At 33.5% G+C, this 13,928-nt stretch overlaps 2 protein-coding genes and 1 pseudogene across 2 annotated transcripts; all 3 read right to left on the bottom strand.

Annotated features, from left to right (window-relative positions):
- Nucleotides 1-129: 129 nt before the first annotated feature.
- Nucleotides 130-2,150, bottom strand: LOC104714515 (uncharacterized; annotated as a pseudogene).
- Nucleotides 2,151-3,955: 1,805 nt separating this feature from the next.
- Nucleotides 3,956-7,183, bottom strand: LOC104714514 (uncharacterized). Its single transcript, XM_010431904.3, has one exon. It carries the CDS (start codon nucleotides 7,034-7,036, stop codon nucleotides 4,565-4,567), a length of 2,472 nt encoding a protein of 823 aa, XP_010430206.1. The 5' UTR covers nucleotides 7,037-7,183; the 3' UTR covers nucleotides 3,956-4,564.
- Nucleotides 7,184-8,105: 922 nt separating this feature from the next.
- Nucleotides 8,106-12,741, bottom strand: LOC104714512 (beta-glucosidase 45-like). The gene is made up of 12 exons (XM_010431901.2): nucleotides 12,386-12,741; nucleotides 12,207-12,276; nucleotides 11,754-11,812; nucleotides 10,566-10,641; nucleotides 10,272-10,346; nucleotides 10,070-10,157; nucleotides 9,692-9,944; nucleotides 9,488-9,603; nucleotides 9,162-9,420; nucleotides 8,955-9,057; nucleotides 8,755-8,863; nucleotides 8,106-8,597 (listed from the first exon to the last, which is right to left on the bottom strand). The coding sequence occupies exons 1-12, from the start codon at nucleotides 12,611-12,613 to the stop codon at nucleotides 8,411-8,413; spliced, it is 1,623 nt and encodes a 540-aa protein (XP_010430203.2). The 5' UTR covers nucleotides 12,614-12,741; the 3' UTR covers nucleotides 8,106-8,410.
- Between the last annotated feature and the right edge of the window lie 1,187 nt (nucleotides 12,742-13,928).

Genomic DNA, 13,928 nt, shown 5'->3' with positions numbered 1-13,928 from the left:
CAATAAAATCTCATTCGATGCAATTAAATTGTTTATAACATTCTAATTTGCAGACCTCACATACAGGCTTGACGTCGGGGTGTAACGCCAGAAATAAAGAATGTTCGTGACCTTCGAAATCAAACGGCTCCGAAATTGATGCACATCGTATATCTAGATCGAATTCGCATTCTCCTATGCGACACTCATAGACAAATCCAGCACAAACACGAACACACGCATCGCAACGAAAGTAATTCATATCATATCTACATCCAATCTTCAATATAAGTGGATGAGGATGTAATGGATGTTGCATCCTGCGGGGAGAATTTGCGCATGATTTATGGAGGATGAACTCACACACCATACAAGAATAGAAGTTACCTTCAGAGATAGGCATAACACATGCTTCACAAAGCTTTTCTTCGTTGTAAAGTATGTCGACCTCGAGTCGGAGATGATGGTCATGAAGAAAATGGAGTATCACTCCTTCCGATATCATCTTGTAAGGCTTAGCATCTTGTGTTATATCATCTTCTTCTGGTACACCTTCGAGTTCAACTCCATCCCACACATCTTTCCGTAGAGCACATCTTACGTGAACAACATAGTCATCACATTTTTCACAAGTATATGCACCGTAATCATTGTCGATGCTTTTACGACAAACTCCACAAGAGTATTCTTCAGATTCGAGAGAAGAAATGTAGGAGGTGCGATGGTGGTGACGTGAAATCTTGATGATGGATGGAGAATACATACAATCGTTATGAGCAACAAATCTGCATCTTAGACAAACGTAGGTGGGATAGTTTTTTCTGATTAGACCACAAATGTTGCAAGTTAAGGAAGCCTGTTCAGGAAAAAAAGTGAGGGGATGATCATGACGTTTTGGTTGGTCTACAACGAAGGGTATCGACTTCATCGCACAAATTGTGTGCATTACAGCATCACATATGGTACACTGATATACCATATCTTCTGCTATTCTTCCACAACAAAAACACTCTATATTGGCAGCAGTTGGATGACGAAAGTAAAGCCGGAGATAATGCTCGGGATGATAAGGGTGTTTGATTTGAAGTGGACACTCGACGCATTCTTTGTGGAAAATTTTATCACATATGACACAAAAATAAGATTTGAGCCGCTGCATATGTCGCACCCACCATCAGCATCAAATTCTTTATTGTTACACCAAAACAAAGGGATTATTGAATGATCTACATACGGATCATCACTGCTTATTGTAGAGCCGACGTATTCTGAAGAACGACTAACCGGACTAGTGAGAGGATCAGAGGATTTTATTAAATTCCGTGGAATAGGACACAAGAAACGTTGTTGAAAAGGGAGGTCCTGGCTAGCTGCTTCACCAGAGGAAGAGTTTGGGCTTTGTGTTTGTGGTAAGGAGTGGTATTTCGGGTGATGATATACTAGCTGAGATAGTTTACCATCGTTTTCCACCTCATGAAATCCACCAATGGGCATCGACTTCATCGCACATATTGTATGCATTACAACATCACACATGGTACAATAATATACCAGATCTGTTGCTATTCTTCGACAACATAAACACTTCATAAGCGAAGCACTAACCCGACGATAGGAAAGTTTGAGAGAATGCTCCGAATGGTAAGGGTGTATGATTGCAACCGGAGATTGGACGCATTCACTGTGGAATATTCTGTTACAGAGTTCACAAAAATAATAGTCTGTGCCAAAATTTGAGCCTCTGCATATCTGGCACCCATCATTGGAATCGAATTCTTTATTCTTGCACCAAAACAAAGGAAGTACTGAATGATCTTCATCGCTTCTTGTTGTAGAACCGACGTATTCGGGGTAACTACTGATGGGAAAAGTGAGAGAATCAGATACTTCTTCTTTTATAATTCGTGGAAGAGGACACAAAAAAAGGTGTTGAAAAGAGTGGTCGTGGCTGGAGGCTGCTTTATCGGAGGAGGTTGGTTTTCGTGTTTTTGGTTTGGGTTGGTATTTTGGGTGATGATATATCAGCTGAGATTCCAACTCATAAAATCTACCGATGGAATCCATCGTTGCGTTTTTGTGTGATTTTGATAGTTTTTTTTTTTGTTCTCTCTTCTCTCTCTTTTCTTTTGGGTGGAATATTTATTTTTGGTGTTATGATGTTCGTTTCCTGCTTCTCCCACATATACACACACAAAGTTCAACTTGTCTTGCACATGTTTTTTCTTTCGTTTCTAAACTTAAGGGTCTTCTTCAGAAAAATTAAAAATTAAAAATTAATATGAAATGAATTCTACTCGCGGTTTATTACATCTCGATGGAGTCTTTTGTTTATTTATTTTCTTATAACTAATGTTCACTGATGAGTTACGCTTCTGGTCTCTCTTTATTACATTTCTGTCAAGATCTGTTAAATTATGTGTTCTCCACAATTTATTAAGATCAATAACTACTTCGACTTGGTCGGGGTTTCAACGTCAATTTTGCTCCGTATTCCCAATTGTTTGGCAGCTACTCCAAATTTGACCTGTTACAAGCTAATCTTTTGTACCACTTCATGAAATCCACCGATGGAATCCATCGTTTTGGGTACTATTTTTGATAGTTTTTCTGTCTCTTTTTTTCTTTCTTTCTTTCTTTTGTTTTTGTTTTCGGTGAAAGAGTTGCTGGTTCTAAATGTCATTGGAATTTGGTTTTGTAATATTAATATAGTTGATTTCCATCCACCACTTACTGTAATTTGTTTCTTTTTCACATTTAACAAACTTTGATGTAAAATACACTTACCACAACTGTATGTATATTATCTTGCATAGTCTTCAGGTTACTAAACATATTTGAGATATTCTTTTTCAAAAATGGTTCAGTATTTTTTTTCCATATGATTCAGTTTTATCCACTTTTTTTCCATATGATCCAATTTTTTTCATATTTTTCCCATGGAATCCATCGTTTTGGGTAATTTTGATAGTTTTTTTCTTTCTCTTTTCTTTTTCATTGAAAGATTAGTAGGTTGTGATGATATGCTCGGTTTCTGCAATTCTGCTTCGACCACATGGTTTTCGTCAAACTAGTCTTTGCACATGGTTTTCTCGCTTCCCAAAAATTATCTTATCGATTAGGTTATTTAATTATTTATTTATTTTGTGATTAACAATTGAGTCGGTGGAGATTATTTTCCTTTTTATTTCTATCAGCTTTGTTAAAAAATGGTTTCAGTCGCTGTTCACACAATTCGATGCAGTCTTTCTTTATTACTTCGATCGGAGTGGTCTTTTAAGATAGTTTCGTGTGAGCATGAAATACGCTGAATCCATCCTTTTTGTTGGGACATGTATGGGGGAGGAGAAACAAAATGTGATTCTCATCGTATCTAGGGTATGCATGTTTGCCTTCGCACATGTTTGTTTGTCCTTTATAAAGTTAACGGTCGTCTTTCAAATTAAACCATTGAGCAAGTTGCAACATAAATTCTTGATATAGTCTTGATCACGTGTATAGATAGCGTGGTTTAGAGTGTGATTTGGTGATTTTTGTTTTTTTGTTTTTTTTTAACAAGTACGATTATTATGTCTATATATTATTAAACTTTAGGGATATAGTTATCAAAAATTGATTATTTATAAGATGATGAATTAATTACGAAGGTTACATTTAAAACATAAATACATTAAGGGAATTACAATTTTTGTAGAATTAGTAGGGAAACTACGTAAATTATAAATTATAGTCAATATGATTTCAGTTAAATAGTAAAAATATTTTTGTGGGGATGCGTGATACTTTTCTAATTATTTAGTAAGAGTTTCTAACTTTGGTTTTAAGTTTATAGGAGCTCGACATAAATTAAAGTGTATGTTAATTATAGATACATATTATGTTATAGAACTATTAATTAAAAATACTAAGAAGAGACTCAAACTTAGAAATACTTTTTTTTTGGTAGATACCTTTTTTTAAAAAATAGCATTTTTGGGCATTTTCATTTTGATTATCTTTTACTCATGAATTACAATATATTAAATTAATTTTAAAAATTTCTTTCAGCTTTCGTCACCTCAATTCCCCTCAATTCGACAACAACTGTCTCATGCGGCGCAGGCAAAGCCACCATTAACTGCGATTCCAATCTCAACGCTACCTGATCCTCCGAGTTACCAGCGGTCCAATCTAAATCAATCTGGAACCCTAATTCAGGATCCTCCACATCGGATGGAGAAGAACATGACGAAGTCGGAGATCCGAGCGGAGACGCCGACGGTGATTGAATCGGATCGTCGTTTAGATAATCGGCGATCCGATGATCTCTTCCATCCTAATCCCCATCGCTGGGGTGGTGATTGAAAAATATGGTTGAGAGAAGAGAAACAAAATGTGATCAAGGGAGAGTACTCATTCATCACTTTTTCTGATCTCTCCTCCCTATGTCAATAGAGATTAATCAAAAATAAAAAATAAAATCGCATTGTTGAAAATTAAAAAACAACAAAGTCTAAAATTTGAATTACAGAAGATACGAATTACATCTTTAATAACAAAAGAAAACAAAAATACAAAATAACATTGATATATCGATTGAAAGATAAATTTATATAATATCACGAGCACATTTCATAGAACATGTTGTGAGGTTGTCTATCGTAAATAGTCTGCCTTGGCAAGGGTACTTACAAGAATCACAAAGTGGTCGAGAAAGATTTCTTCTGGCAACAACTTTGACCTGTTTTAACTCCTTCCCATATACATTCCAGATTTGACCAGGTTTCAGATAAAGTTCATCATCAAACAAGCAGGCAGTGTGAAGAGTAGTGCAGCAAACGTTGCACCAATAGAAGGATTTTGTGTTTGTGTCTCTCAAATTACGCTCGCAGACTTCACACCAATCTTTTTCACACACCTCTTTCCCCCATAAAAGTTTAAGAAAGTGTTCGTCGTGCTTATACCTTGCTTTGTATGGTAAGGTAGCACACTTGATACAAACAATAAAATCGCATTTGATGCAATTAAATTGTTTATAACATTCTGATTTACAAACCTCACATATTGGCTTGACGTCTGGGTGTAAAGCTAGGAACAAGGGATGTTCATGACCTTGAAAATCAAATGGCTCAGATATTGCAGCACACCGTACATCTACACCAAACTCGCATTCCACTATGGGACAACAATACATAAAGTCGCCACAATAACGATAACAAGCATCGCACAAGAAGTTCTCCTTATCATATATACTACTACTCATTCGGATCAATTTAAGTGGATGAGGATGTAACACATGTTGTATTCTGCGGGGAGATTTTGCGCATGTTTCATGGAGGATGAATTCACACTCCATACAAGAATAGAAGTTAACTTCAAAGATAGGCATAACACACACTTGGCAAAACTTGTTCTCATCACAAATTATGCTAACCTCGAGCTGAAGATAGTGGTCATGAAGAAAATGAAGTATCACTCCTTCAGATATAATTTCAAACGGCCCAACATCTTGTGTTATATCATCTTCTTCCGATAAACCTTCGAGTTCAACTCCATCCCACACATCTTTTCGTAGAGAACATCTTACGTGAACAGCATAATCATCACATTTGTCACAAGTATATGCACCATAATCACCGTCAATACTTTTACGACAAACTCCACAAGACCATTCTTCGGATTGGAGAGAAGAAGTGTAGGAGATGCGATGGTGGTGACGTGAAATCTTGATGATGGATGGAGAATACATACAATCGTTATGAGCAACAAATCTGCATCTGAGACAAACGTATGTGGGATAGTTTTTTCTGATTATACCACAAATGTTGCAAGTTAAGAGCGCCTGTTCGGGAAAAAGAGTGAGGGGATGGTCATGACGTTTCGGTTGGTCTACAACGAAGGGTATCGACTTCATCACACAGATTGTATGCATTACAACATCACATATGATACAATAATATACCAAATCTTTTGCTATTCTTCCACAACAAAAACACTCTATAATGGCAGCATTGGGATGACGATAGTAAAGCCGAAGATAATGCTCGGGATGATAAGGGTGTTTGATATGGAGTGGAGACTTTACGCATTCTTTGTGGAAAGATTTATCACATATGACACATAAATAATATTCTGTACCAAGATTTGAGCCGCTGCATATGTCACACCCACCATCAGCATCAAATTCTTTATTGTTGCACCCAAACAAAGGCATTATTGAATGGTCTTCATACGGATCATCACTGCTTATTGTAGAGCCGACATATTCGGGAGAATAACAAATCGGATAAGTGAGAGGATCAGAGGGTTTTCTTAAAGTTCGTGGAAGAGGACACAAGAAACGTTGTTGAAAAGGGAAGTCGTGGCTAGTTGGTTCACCGGAGGAAGAGGTTTGGCTTTGTGTTTGTAGTATGGGTTGGTATTTCGGGTGATGGTATACCAACTGGGATAGTTTACCATTGTTTTCCACTTCATAAAATCCTCCCAAAGGTATCAACTTCATGGCACAGACTGTATGCATAACAACATCACATATGATACAATAATATACCAGGTATGTTGCTATTCTTCGACAACATAAACACTTTATATCAGGAGCACTTGGAAGACGGCAGAAAAGTTGGAGAAAATGCTCAGAATGGTAAGTGTGCTTGATTTTAAATGGAGATTGGACACATTCTTTGTGGAAAACTTTATCACATTTGACACAGAAATAATAGTCTGTGCCAAACTTTGAGCCGCTGCATATGTCACACCCACCATCGACATCAAATTCTTTATTGTTGCACCAAAACAGAGGGAGTAGTGGATCTTCATAAGACTTATCACTTCTTGTTGTAGAGCCAACGTATTCCGGGGAATAACTAACTTTATAAGTGTGAGAATCGGAGTTATCTTTTGATATTCGTAGAAGAGGACATAAGAAAAGGGGTTGATGAGAAGGGTGGTCGCAGCTTGCTGCTTTATTGAACAAGGTTGGTTTTTTTGTTTTTGGTATGGGTTGGTATTTTGGGTGATAATATACCAGCTGAAATAGCCTATCATCGTTTTGCACCTCGTGAAATCCACCGATGGAATCCATGGCTTTTTCCTAGTAATTTTGATAGCTTTTTCCTCTTTTTTCTTTTAGGTACGGTGAAAGACTTTTTTGGTTGTGATGATGTTCGTCTCCTGCTTCTAGCTCCCACATATACACAAACAAATAAAAGTCAACTTGTCTTGCACATGGTTTCTTTTCTAAAATTGCTTTCGATCAGGATTTAATTGTTAATTTATCGTGATAAATATCATTGTCTTAATTTCTAGTTGCCAACTTGCCATACATACGTATATACAATTTTAGTGAAATAATTGAGCTATTTGAGATTTAAATATCATTGGCATTTTGGTTAATTTTAGCTAATTTTTATATCAATCTGACTTTGAACCAGAGAAAATTATTATTTTATAGTGTTTATTAATTTATAAAGTATTAATTTACAGAGGTTTTTTACTTTACTTATAATTTCTATATATACAATCAAATTAAATTTAATTAATTAAATCATACTCCAACCTAATCAATTTTTAGCAAAATAATAAAGAAGTCTCTTACTTTGAAAGCTTGACTTGAAAGTAGTGCTGAATCACGGCATTAAGTTTGTCCACAATGAAAAACCACGGTATTAAGTTAATTTCTAACTTGTTAAGTTTTCTAACGTGTGAGAGGAGGTGTGAGTGACTGTGTTAATTATAAGATTTGAAGAAATGTTTTTAGTCAATTGGTTACAGCATCACTTCTGCGACTGATCTTATCGGAATTCGATTCCATTTAATCGCGTTATTCCGTATTATACGAATTGGTTATGAATCATGATAAAAAAAAAAGTATATAAGATTCTACAATATATTTTTTTTAACGTCGTGCAAAATTATAATATATCCAAATATTTTAACAAAAGATGCGATGATAAAGAATGCATTTTAGATTTGTTCGCTGTCTAGTAACGCTGTATCAATTGATTAATTAATTATAGTAAAGAAGTGCGCAGGTCAATGATTAACTGAGAATAATAAGCTGCATCACGCAAGTTACAGCTGGAAGATTAGAACCAATCAACCTATTGGTCTCTACTCTAGGGATTAAATATTTACAAGATAATTGACTTTAGCTTAAAAGGACGTTCATGATTTATGACTAACAAACTACATTTGAATTTTATAAAGAAGACGATCGATCCACTCTAACAGTAATTTATGTTATTGTACTAAGCTTCGATATCTCAAACTGGTAAAGACTTTCTAGCTCTATAAGTCGTCAGTTCGAAGGATGCTGCTTGAAAGAAGACCATATATCTTAACTAATTATTTCAAGGTGGTAAGGAGATAGTAAGGAGATTATTATCTGCTCTATATTTATCACAAGAGATGGTAAGGAGATAATGTTATATAGACAAATATAGTCATATGTTTATATCTAATCATATCTTCTTCTAATGTTCTCTCCAATGTAGTTTCTGTACCATGAAGCTGAACGTTTCGGTGTCCTTTTGAGAGTTACAGGATCCACGTGATATAGGCCAAATCGAAGCTTGTATCCATACAACCACTCAAAATTATCTAATAGCGACCATGCGAAATAGCCCTTCACATTTGCTCCATCCCTACACGAAAAAGTCACAAAATATTTACTCTACTAATAGATTATGCAAAATATATCGATGGAAATATCACTGTGATATATATAAATTTGTTCGAGGGTTAAATGTATGCAATTAAAATCCCCAAGTTGGCTCACTGCACAATTCACAGTCTCTTTACCTCATTGCTGACTGCAAAGCATCCAAGTATCCACTCATGTATTGTATCCTTTTTGCATCATTTAAAAGTTCTTTTACGGTTGTCTCGGGTTTTTGCAGGTCTCCGAAACCTGTAAACACCAATTTGCATCGGTCAAATGTACATTCCAAATACATAAAAATCATGACTTGATCATTAATTGAGAACGTGAGGTCTTGTACCGTTTTCAGTTATGAACATTGGTATGTTATGGTATCTATCTTTTAGGTAATTCAACATTTTCCGGAATCCTTCAGGATGAATGTGCTGCCAATTTACATCGGTCTATCATAAAAAGAAAAATACATTTCAAGTGTAATGTTAAAGTGGTAATACTATTATCGCGTGTGTGAAAAGAATTTAGAAAAAGATAATGGAAATGTACTTACAAGTTCTCCAATGGTAAGATTGCCCTTTCGGTCTAACTTGAGTGCATATCCTTCCACTTTCGAAGCTCCGAATCCAATATTACAAGATGATAGCAAACAATCTTGAATGAAGTAACTTGTATAGTGATTAATGCCCACAAAATCTGATTGCGACTCCTTTAAGTACTCGACTTCCTTTTTTGAAAATCTCGGCAAGGCCGACCCAAGTATATTCACCATTTCTTTTGGATACTTTCCATATATAACCGGATCTAGAATCCTGGTATACAAACAATTATATATTTAGTATGTGATTGTTAAATCTTAGTAATCATTATGGAACATACCAGTTCGAATAAAAAGCTTGAGCTCTCTCAGCAGCTGCTTTATCTGCAGTGGAATCACTGATGGGTTCAAACCATGATGTTTGCACTACAATGCCGATTATTCCCTTTTGTTCTTCCTAAAACACATCATATTTCAGTCAATATTTAGACCGAAATAACTAATAAGTTTATAGACATATTATATCGACTGGTTTCTTAGTTTACCTTATATTTAGTTCGATATAATTGAACTGCCTTTGCGTGAGCGAGGATTGCATTATGCGCGGCTATGAAAGGCTCGGTTTCAGAGTTCCCTTGACTACAGTTTCCATACGGTAAGGAGCATCGAGATGGTGGAAATGTGCCTTTTAGATGGCTCAAAATTATTTGGTTGTTTGGTTCATTTAACGTGGTCCAGAGTTTAACTCGGTCACCAAAATGTTTAAAACATATATTAGTCAAGTACAGGAAATCTTTCCTTCAAAAGTCGAAAAATGAAATTAGAGATTAATTAGTTAATTTTGATATATTGGTCTTAATTTTTTTTGTCGACTTCAAATGAAGGATTGATTGACTGATATAAGAGTTTTTATTTGCACTCACTGCATCTCGGGGCTTAGCCAACTTTGAAACCGGTATTCCAGTTCTTGAGGATAGTCCAAATGGTTCAACGTCACAAATGGTTTGATGCCTGGATACATTTACTAGTTAGTTAAGCTTCAGAATATATTTGCTAGGTTTATTGGTTCAAAACTTCAAATAGAAATTACGAGTAAGAATAGCTAAAAATACAAAAACAATTTACCTCTACTAATGAGAGCGTCGATTAATCTGTTGTAATACGTTATTCCCGAATAATTAATACTTCCAAATCTTCCTCCTGTCACCCAAATAATTATTTTTTTAATTGAATAACCGATTCGGTATTTTAAACATATAAAAATCTTAGATAAATTGGTTCATATATCGTGTTTGTATCTAATAAATATCAAGCTATTTATATGATATCACATTATATTTTTAATCACTAGAAGAAAAAATAGTAATAATCCTGTTCTCATGATATTAAAAAAAAGAAATAGTAATAATAACTTCGTACTTGGTAAAACTCTAGACCAAGAAATCGAGAATCTATAACTGTTGACCCCAAGCGAAGTCATTAATTGGATGTCCTCCTGTAAACCATATAGACAATTAAATTAAGGGAAAATTATAAATAAAGGATCTTTTTCCAAAAATTTGGCCATCTACATTTTTTTTTCAAAAGTTTGGTTAAATAGGTTTTATGATATAAAATTAGCCAATTATGCCCTTAATTGTTTTTTCAGATAAATTTTGTTGATTTTTTGTCCCCTGAAATTAAGAAAACATCAATTAATCGGTTTTTGGGGCTTCATCGAGTGGGCCTAAATTGTTGTTTTGGGTTTTGACAAAGTAAGGGAAATTGATCGATTGGAAACCAATTAAGGTTAAATTTTTTTCCCAAAAGGGCTAATCGATCACGTTAAGGTATAATGTCGATTTTTCTTAATTTGTTTATCTTCTAAATAATTTAGAATACGCATTCTAAAATGTATTAGAACAAATCTAAACAATAATTACGAAATCTTAACCATAAATTAAGAATATTTAAAAAATATTTAAAATTATTCATTTTCCTTATTTAATTTATTTTCTTTCTATTTTAGGGTATTCTAAGGTTTACAGATTACAAATTCTAAAAATTTCTATGATATATCTTCTACTTCTTTTAGTATATAGGGTAAAACGTAGAAAACGAATTCTGAATTGATGTAGAATGAAGAAAAATGTAGAATACATATTCTTAATTTTGTAGAACATACAAAATTCAAGTTCTGAAATTTTAGAACAAATTTTCCGTCTAAACTTCTTAGAACATGTACAAACTGTAGAATGAACAATCTAAATGTTTCAGAAAGAGAAAAAATCGTAGAAAGTCTATTCTAAACAATTTAGACTAGAAATCAGCAATTTACAAACTGATTTTTGACACCCAAAATATTTTTTTTTCAAATTTTTTTTTTAACAGTTGTATACTAACATGGGTTTTCTGTTTGTTTATTGGTTCAAATTTTTCAAAACTTCACTATTTCTATTAGTAGGGGCATTTTCGTCACAATTGACAATCTTGAAAAAAAAGTGTAGATGGCCAAATTTTTGGAAAAACTTCTTTATTTATAATTTTCCCTTAAATTAAAACAAATTAATTACGTTTTCTAAGTAGAAAACTAAAAATAAACATTTATTATTTATAAAATTGTTTGACCATAAATCGATGATATTGATCCACAGCCATGTCTCCGTTGTTCTCGTCACGTATTTTACCTAAAATATAAATTTCGTCAACAGAATTTAACGAAAATTTTAATTAAGTACCTAATTGCTATAATATTCACACATCTATACATATATGAGTAGCTAGCTACTTTAGTACTTTTTTCAACAAGATACATGAACACTAGTTGTGCTGAGGACCTGATCTAATATGAACAACTTTGTATACACATATATATTAGATACTATAGCCAAACAAACCAAATTCGAATACAAAACATAATAAACATTAACTTCTTGTTAGGAAATGGATAATAACATTGATAAAGCTAATCCAAGTACCACTATGCCAGACCAATTTAATTTAGATTTGTTGTATTTTTGCATTTGCTCATGATTTTCTTCAAACTCAACCATCTTAATTAAACCAGAAATCAATACATACCAGGATATTCATGCGTAAATATGTCCCAATTGTTCAATCCTTTTCCTTCAGTCAGGAATGCACCTTCATACTATTTACGTCAAATGTACCCAAATTCAAAAAAGCAAAACAAATCATGAAGTTTTGTAATAAGATGAACAAACGAACACAAACATACGAAAAGAGATAAAAGGAAGTACCTGATAAGCAGAAGAAGCCGTGCCAAAGAGGAAATCAGAAGGAAATGAAAAAGAATCTTCTAAAATGTTCTCTGAAAGACTTTGATTAAGACATGAACAATATACATTACACATTAAGCTTTGTAATAAGATGATCAATACGAAGATTGCTAAATTCCCCATTTTGTCTGGCTCTCTCGTGTTTTTGTTTGCCTTCTGACTTTCGGTGTTGTCTTTTTCTGTGTACATGCACTATATATATTAGCAAAATATTAATCAAAACTAGATATATTTTGATAGGTTATATCTTCTTCTAGTGGAGATTTACATATTTTTGACTTGTTATTGCTTTGGGTTATAAATTTTTGTAGGTTCTTCTTTCATTAATAAAGATATTACTTTAAATTTGATTATTTTGGCTTTAAAATATTTTTCTTATTTTGTGACCATAAAAAATAGGTTCGACCCCAATATTAAGATAACGTGGCTATGTAAACTATGAATATACAATATATATAAATAACTCACGCCACAAAGAGAAATAATCAAAGGATGCATGCCATCAACTGTAAATGCATAACATAGGAAATGCTCAACCACTAAGCTTCGTTATTCTGGAAAAACATATTGATATTCTCGATCGATTTGAATGAGTTCTGTCTATTGATGAATAATCTAAAAAAAATGAATTGAATACTATCACCTTTATAAAAAACGAAAAAAAAACAAGTTTTAATGCTTTATTTTTTATAATGCTCATTTTATTCAGTAACAGTCGATATCGATATGATTAGCGACAACGATAGTGACAGCAACAACGATAAGCTATAAGCGGCACAGTTTACTTCTACAGCCATCGATCAACGACTAGTGGTTATTAACGTTATATTAAAAAAAAAAATAAGGCGTTTTAAATTTTGAAAGTTAGAGGTAACATACAAAAACATGTCGATGTTGCTAGCGACTACAAATCAAACATGATTTAATCGCTGCATCTTATTTTCGAAATTTGCAAAACAAACATAATTCAGTAGATGTACTTTACATGTTTTTAGTTTTTTCCTCACCTTTTCATAATAAATTGCACTAATTTTTTCTTCTCTACAATATGTATATAAGAGGTAAGCCATGATAAAAATTTATTGGCTAAAAAAAAAAGTTAATCGGCCTCAGAATGAGAAACTAAAAGTATTCCTTTCATATTTCATTTGTTAAAACAATTCATCAGCTAAACAATAGTGATCAATAGACCTTTGTATTTTTTATTCTTGATGGCGACCTATTCCACTATATACAATATTTATATGTTTGTGTTTAATTCCTTTTGCTTAGTTTAGATTAAATCGATGATGGTGTTGCCTCGTCTATAATTTACTAACTAGCTCATTGTTTGTGCAATATCTAAATGGCATTGCTTCTTTTAATTTATCCACTCGTGTCTTTCATTTTGGTTTTTCAGTATCAGTTCGCTATGAAACTTCTTGATGATCATGATGTCTATAGCTATGTAGATATAGACAAAGTGACCACTAATAAGAGATGAATATTGTTTTGAATTCATGGC

This window comes from Camelina sativa, chromosome 9 (assembly GCF_030686135.1).
Source record: "Camelina sativa cultivar CO46 ecotype springtype chromosome 9, ASM3068613v1".
In the NCBI taxonomy this organism is placed as follows: domain Eukaryota; kingdom Viridiplantae; phylum Streptophyta; class Magnoliopsida; order Brassicales; family Brassicaceae; genus Camelina; species Camelina sativa.
The sequence above is the reverse complement of the archived record's forward strand: the minus strand, read 5'-3'. Positions and strand labels throughout refer to the sequence as shown.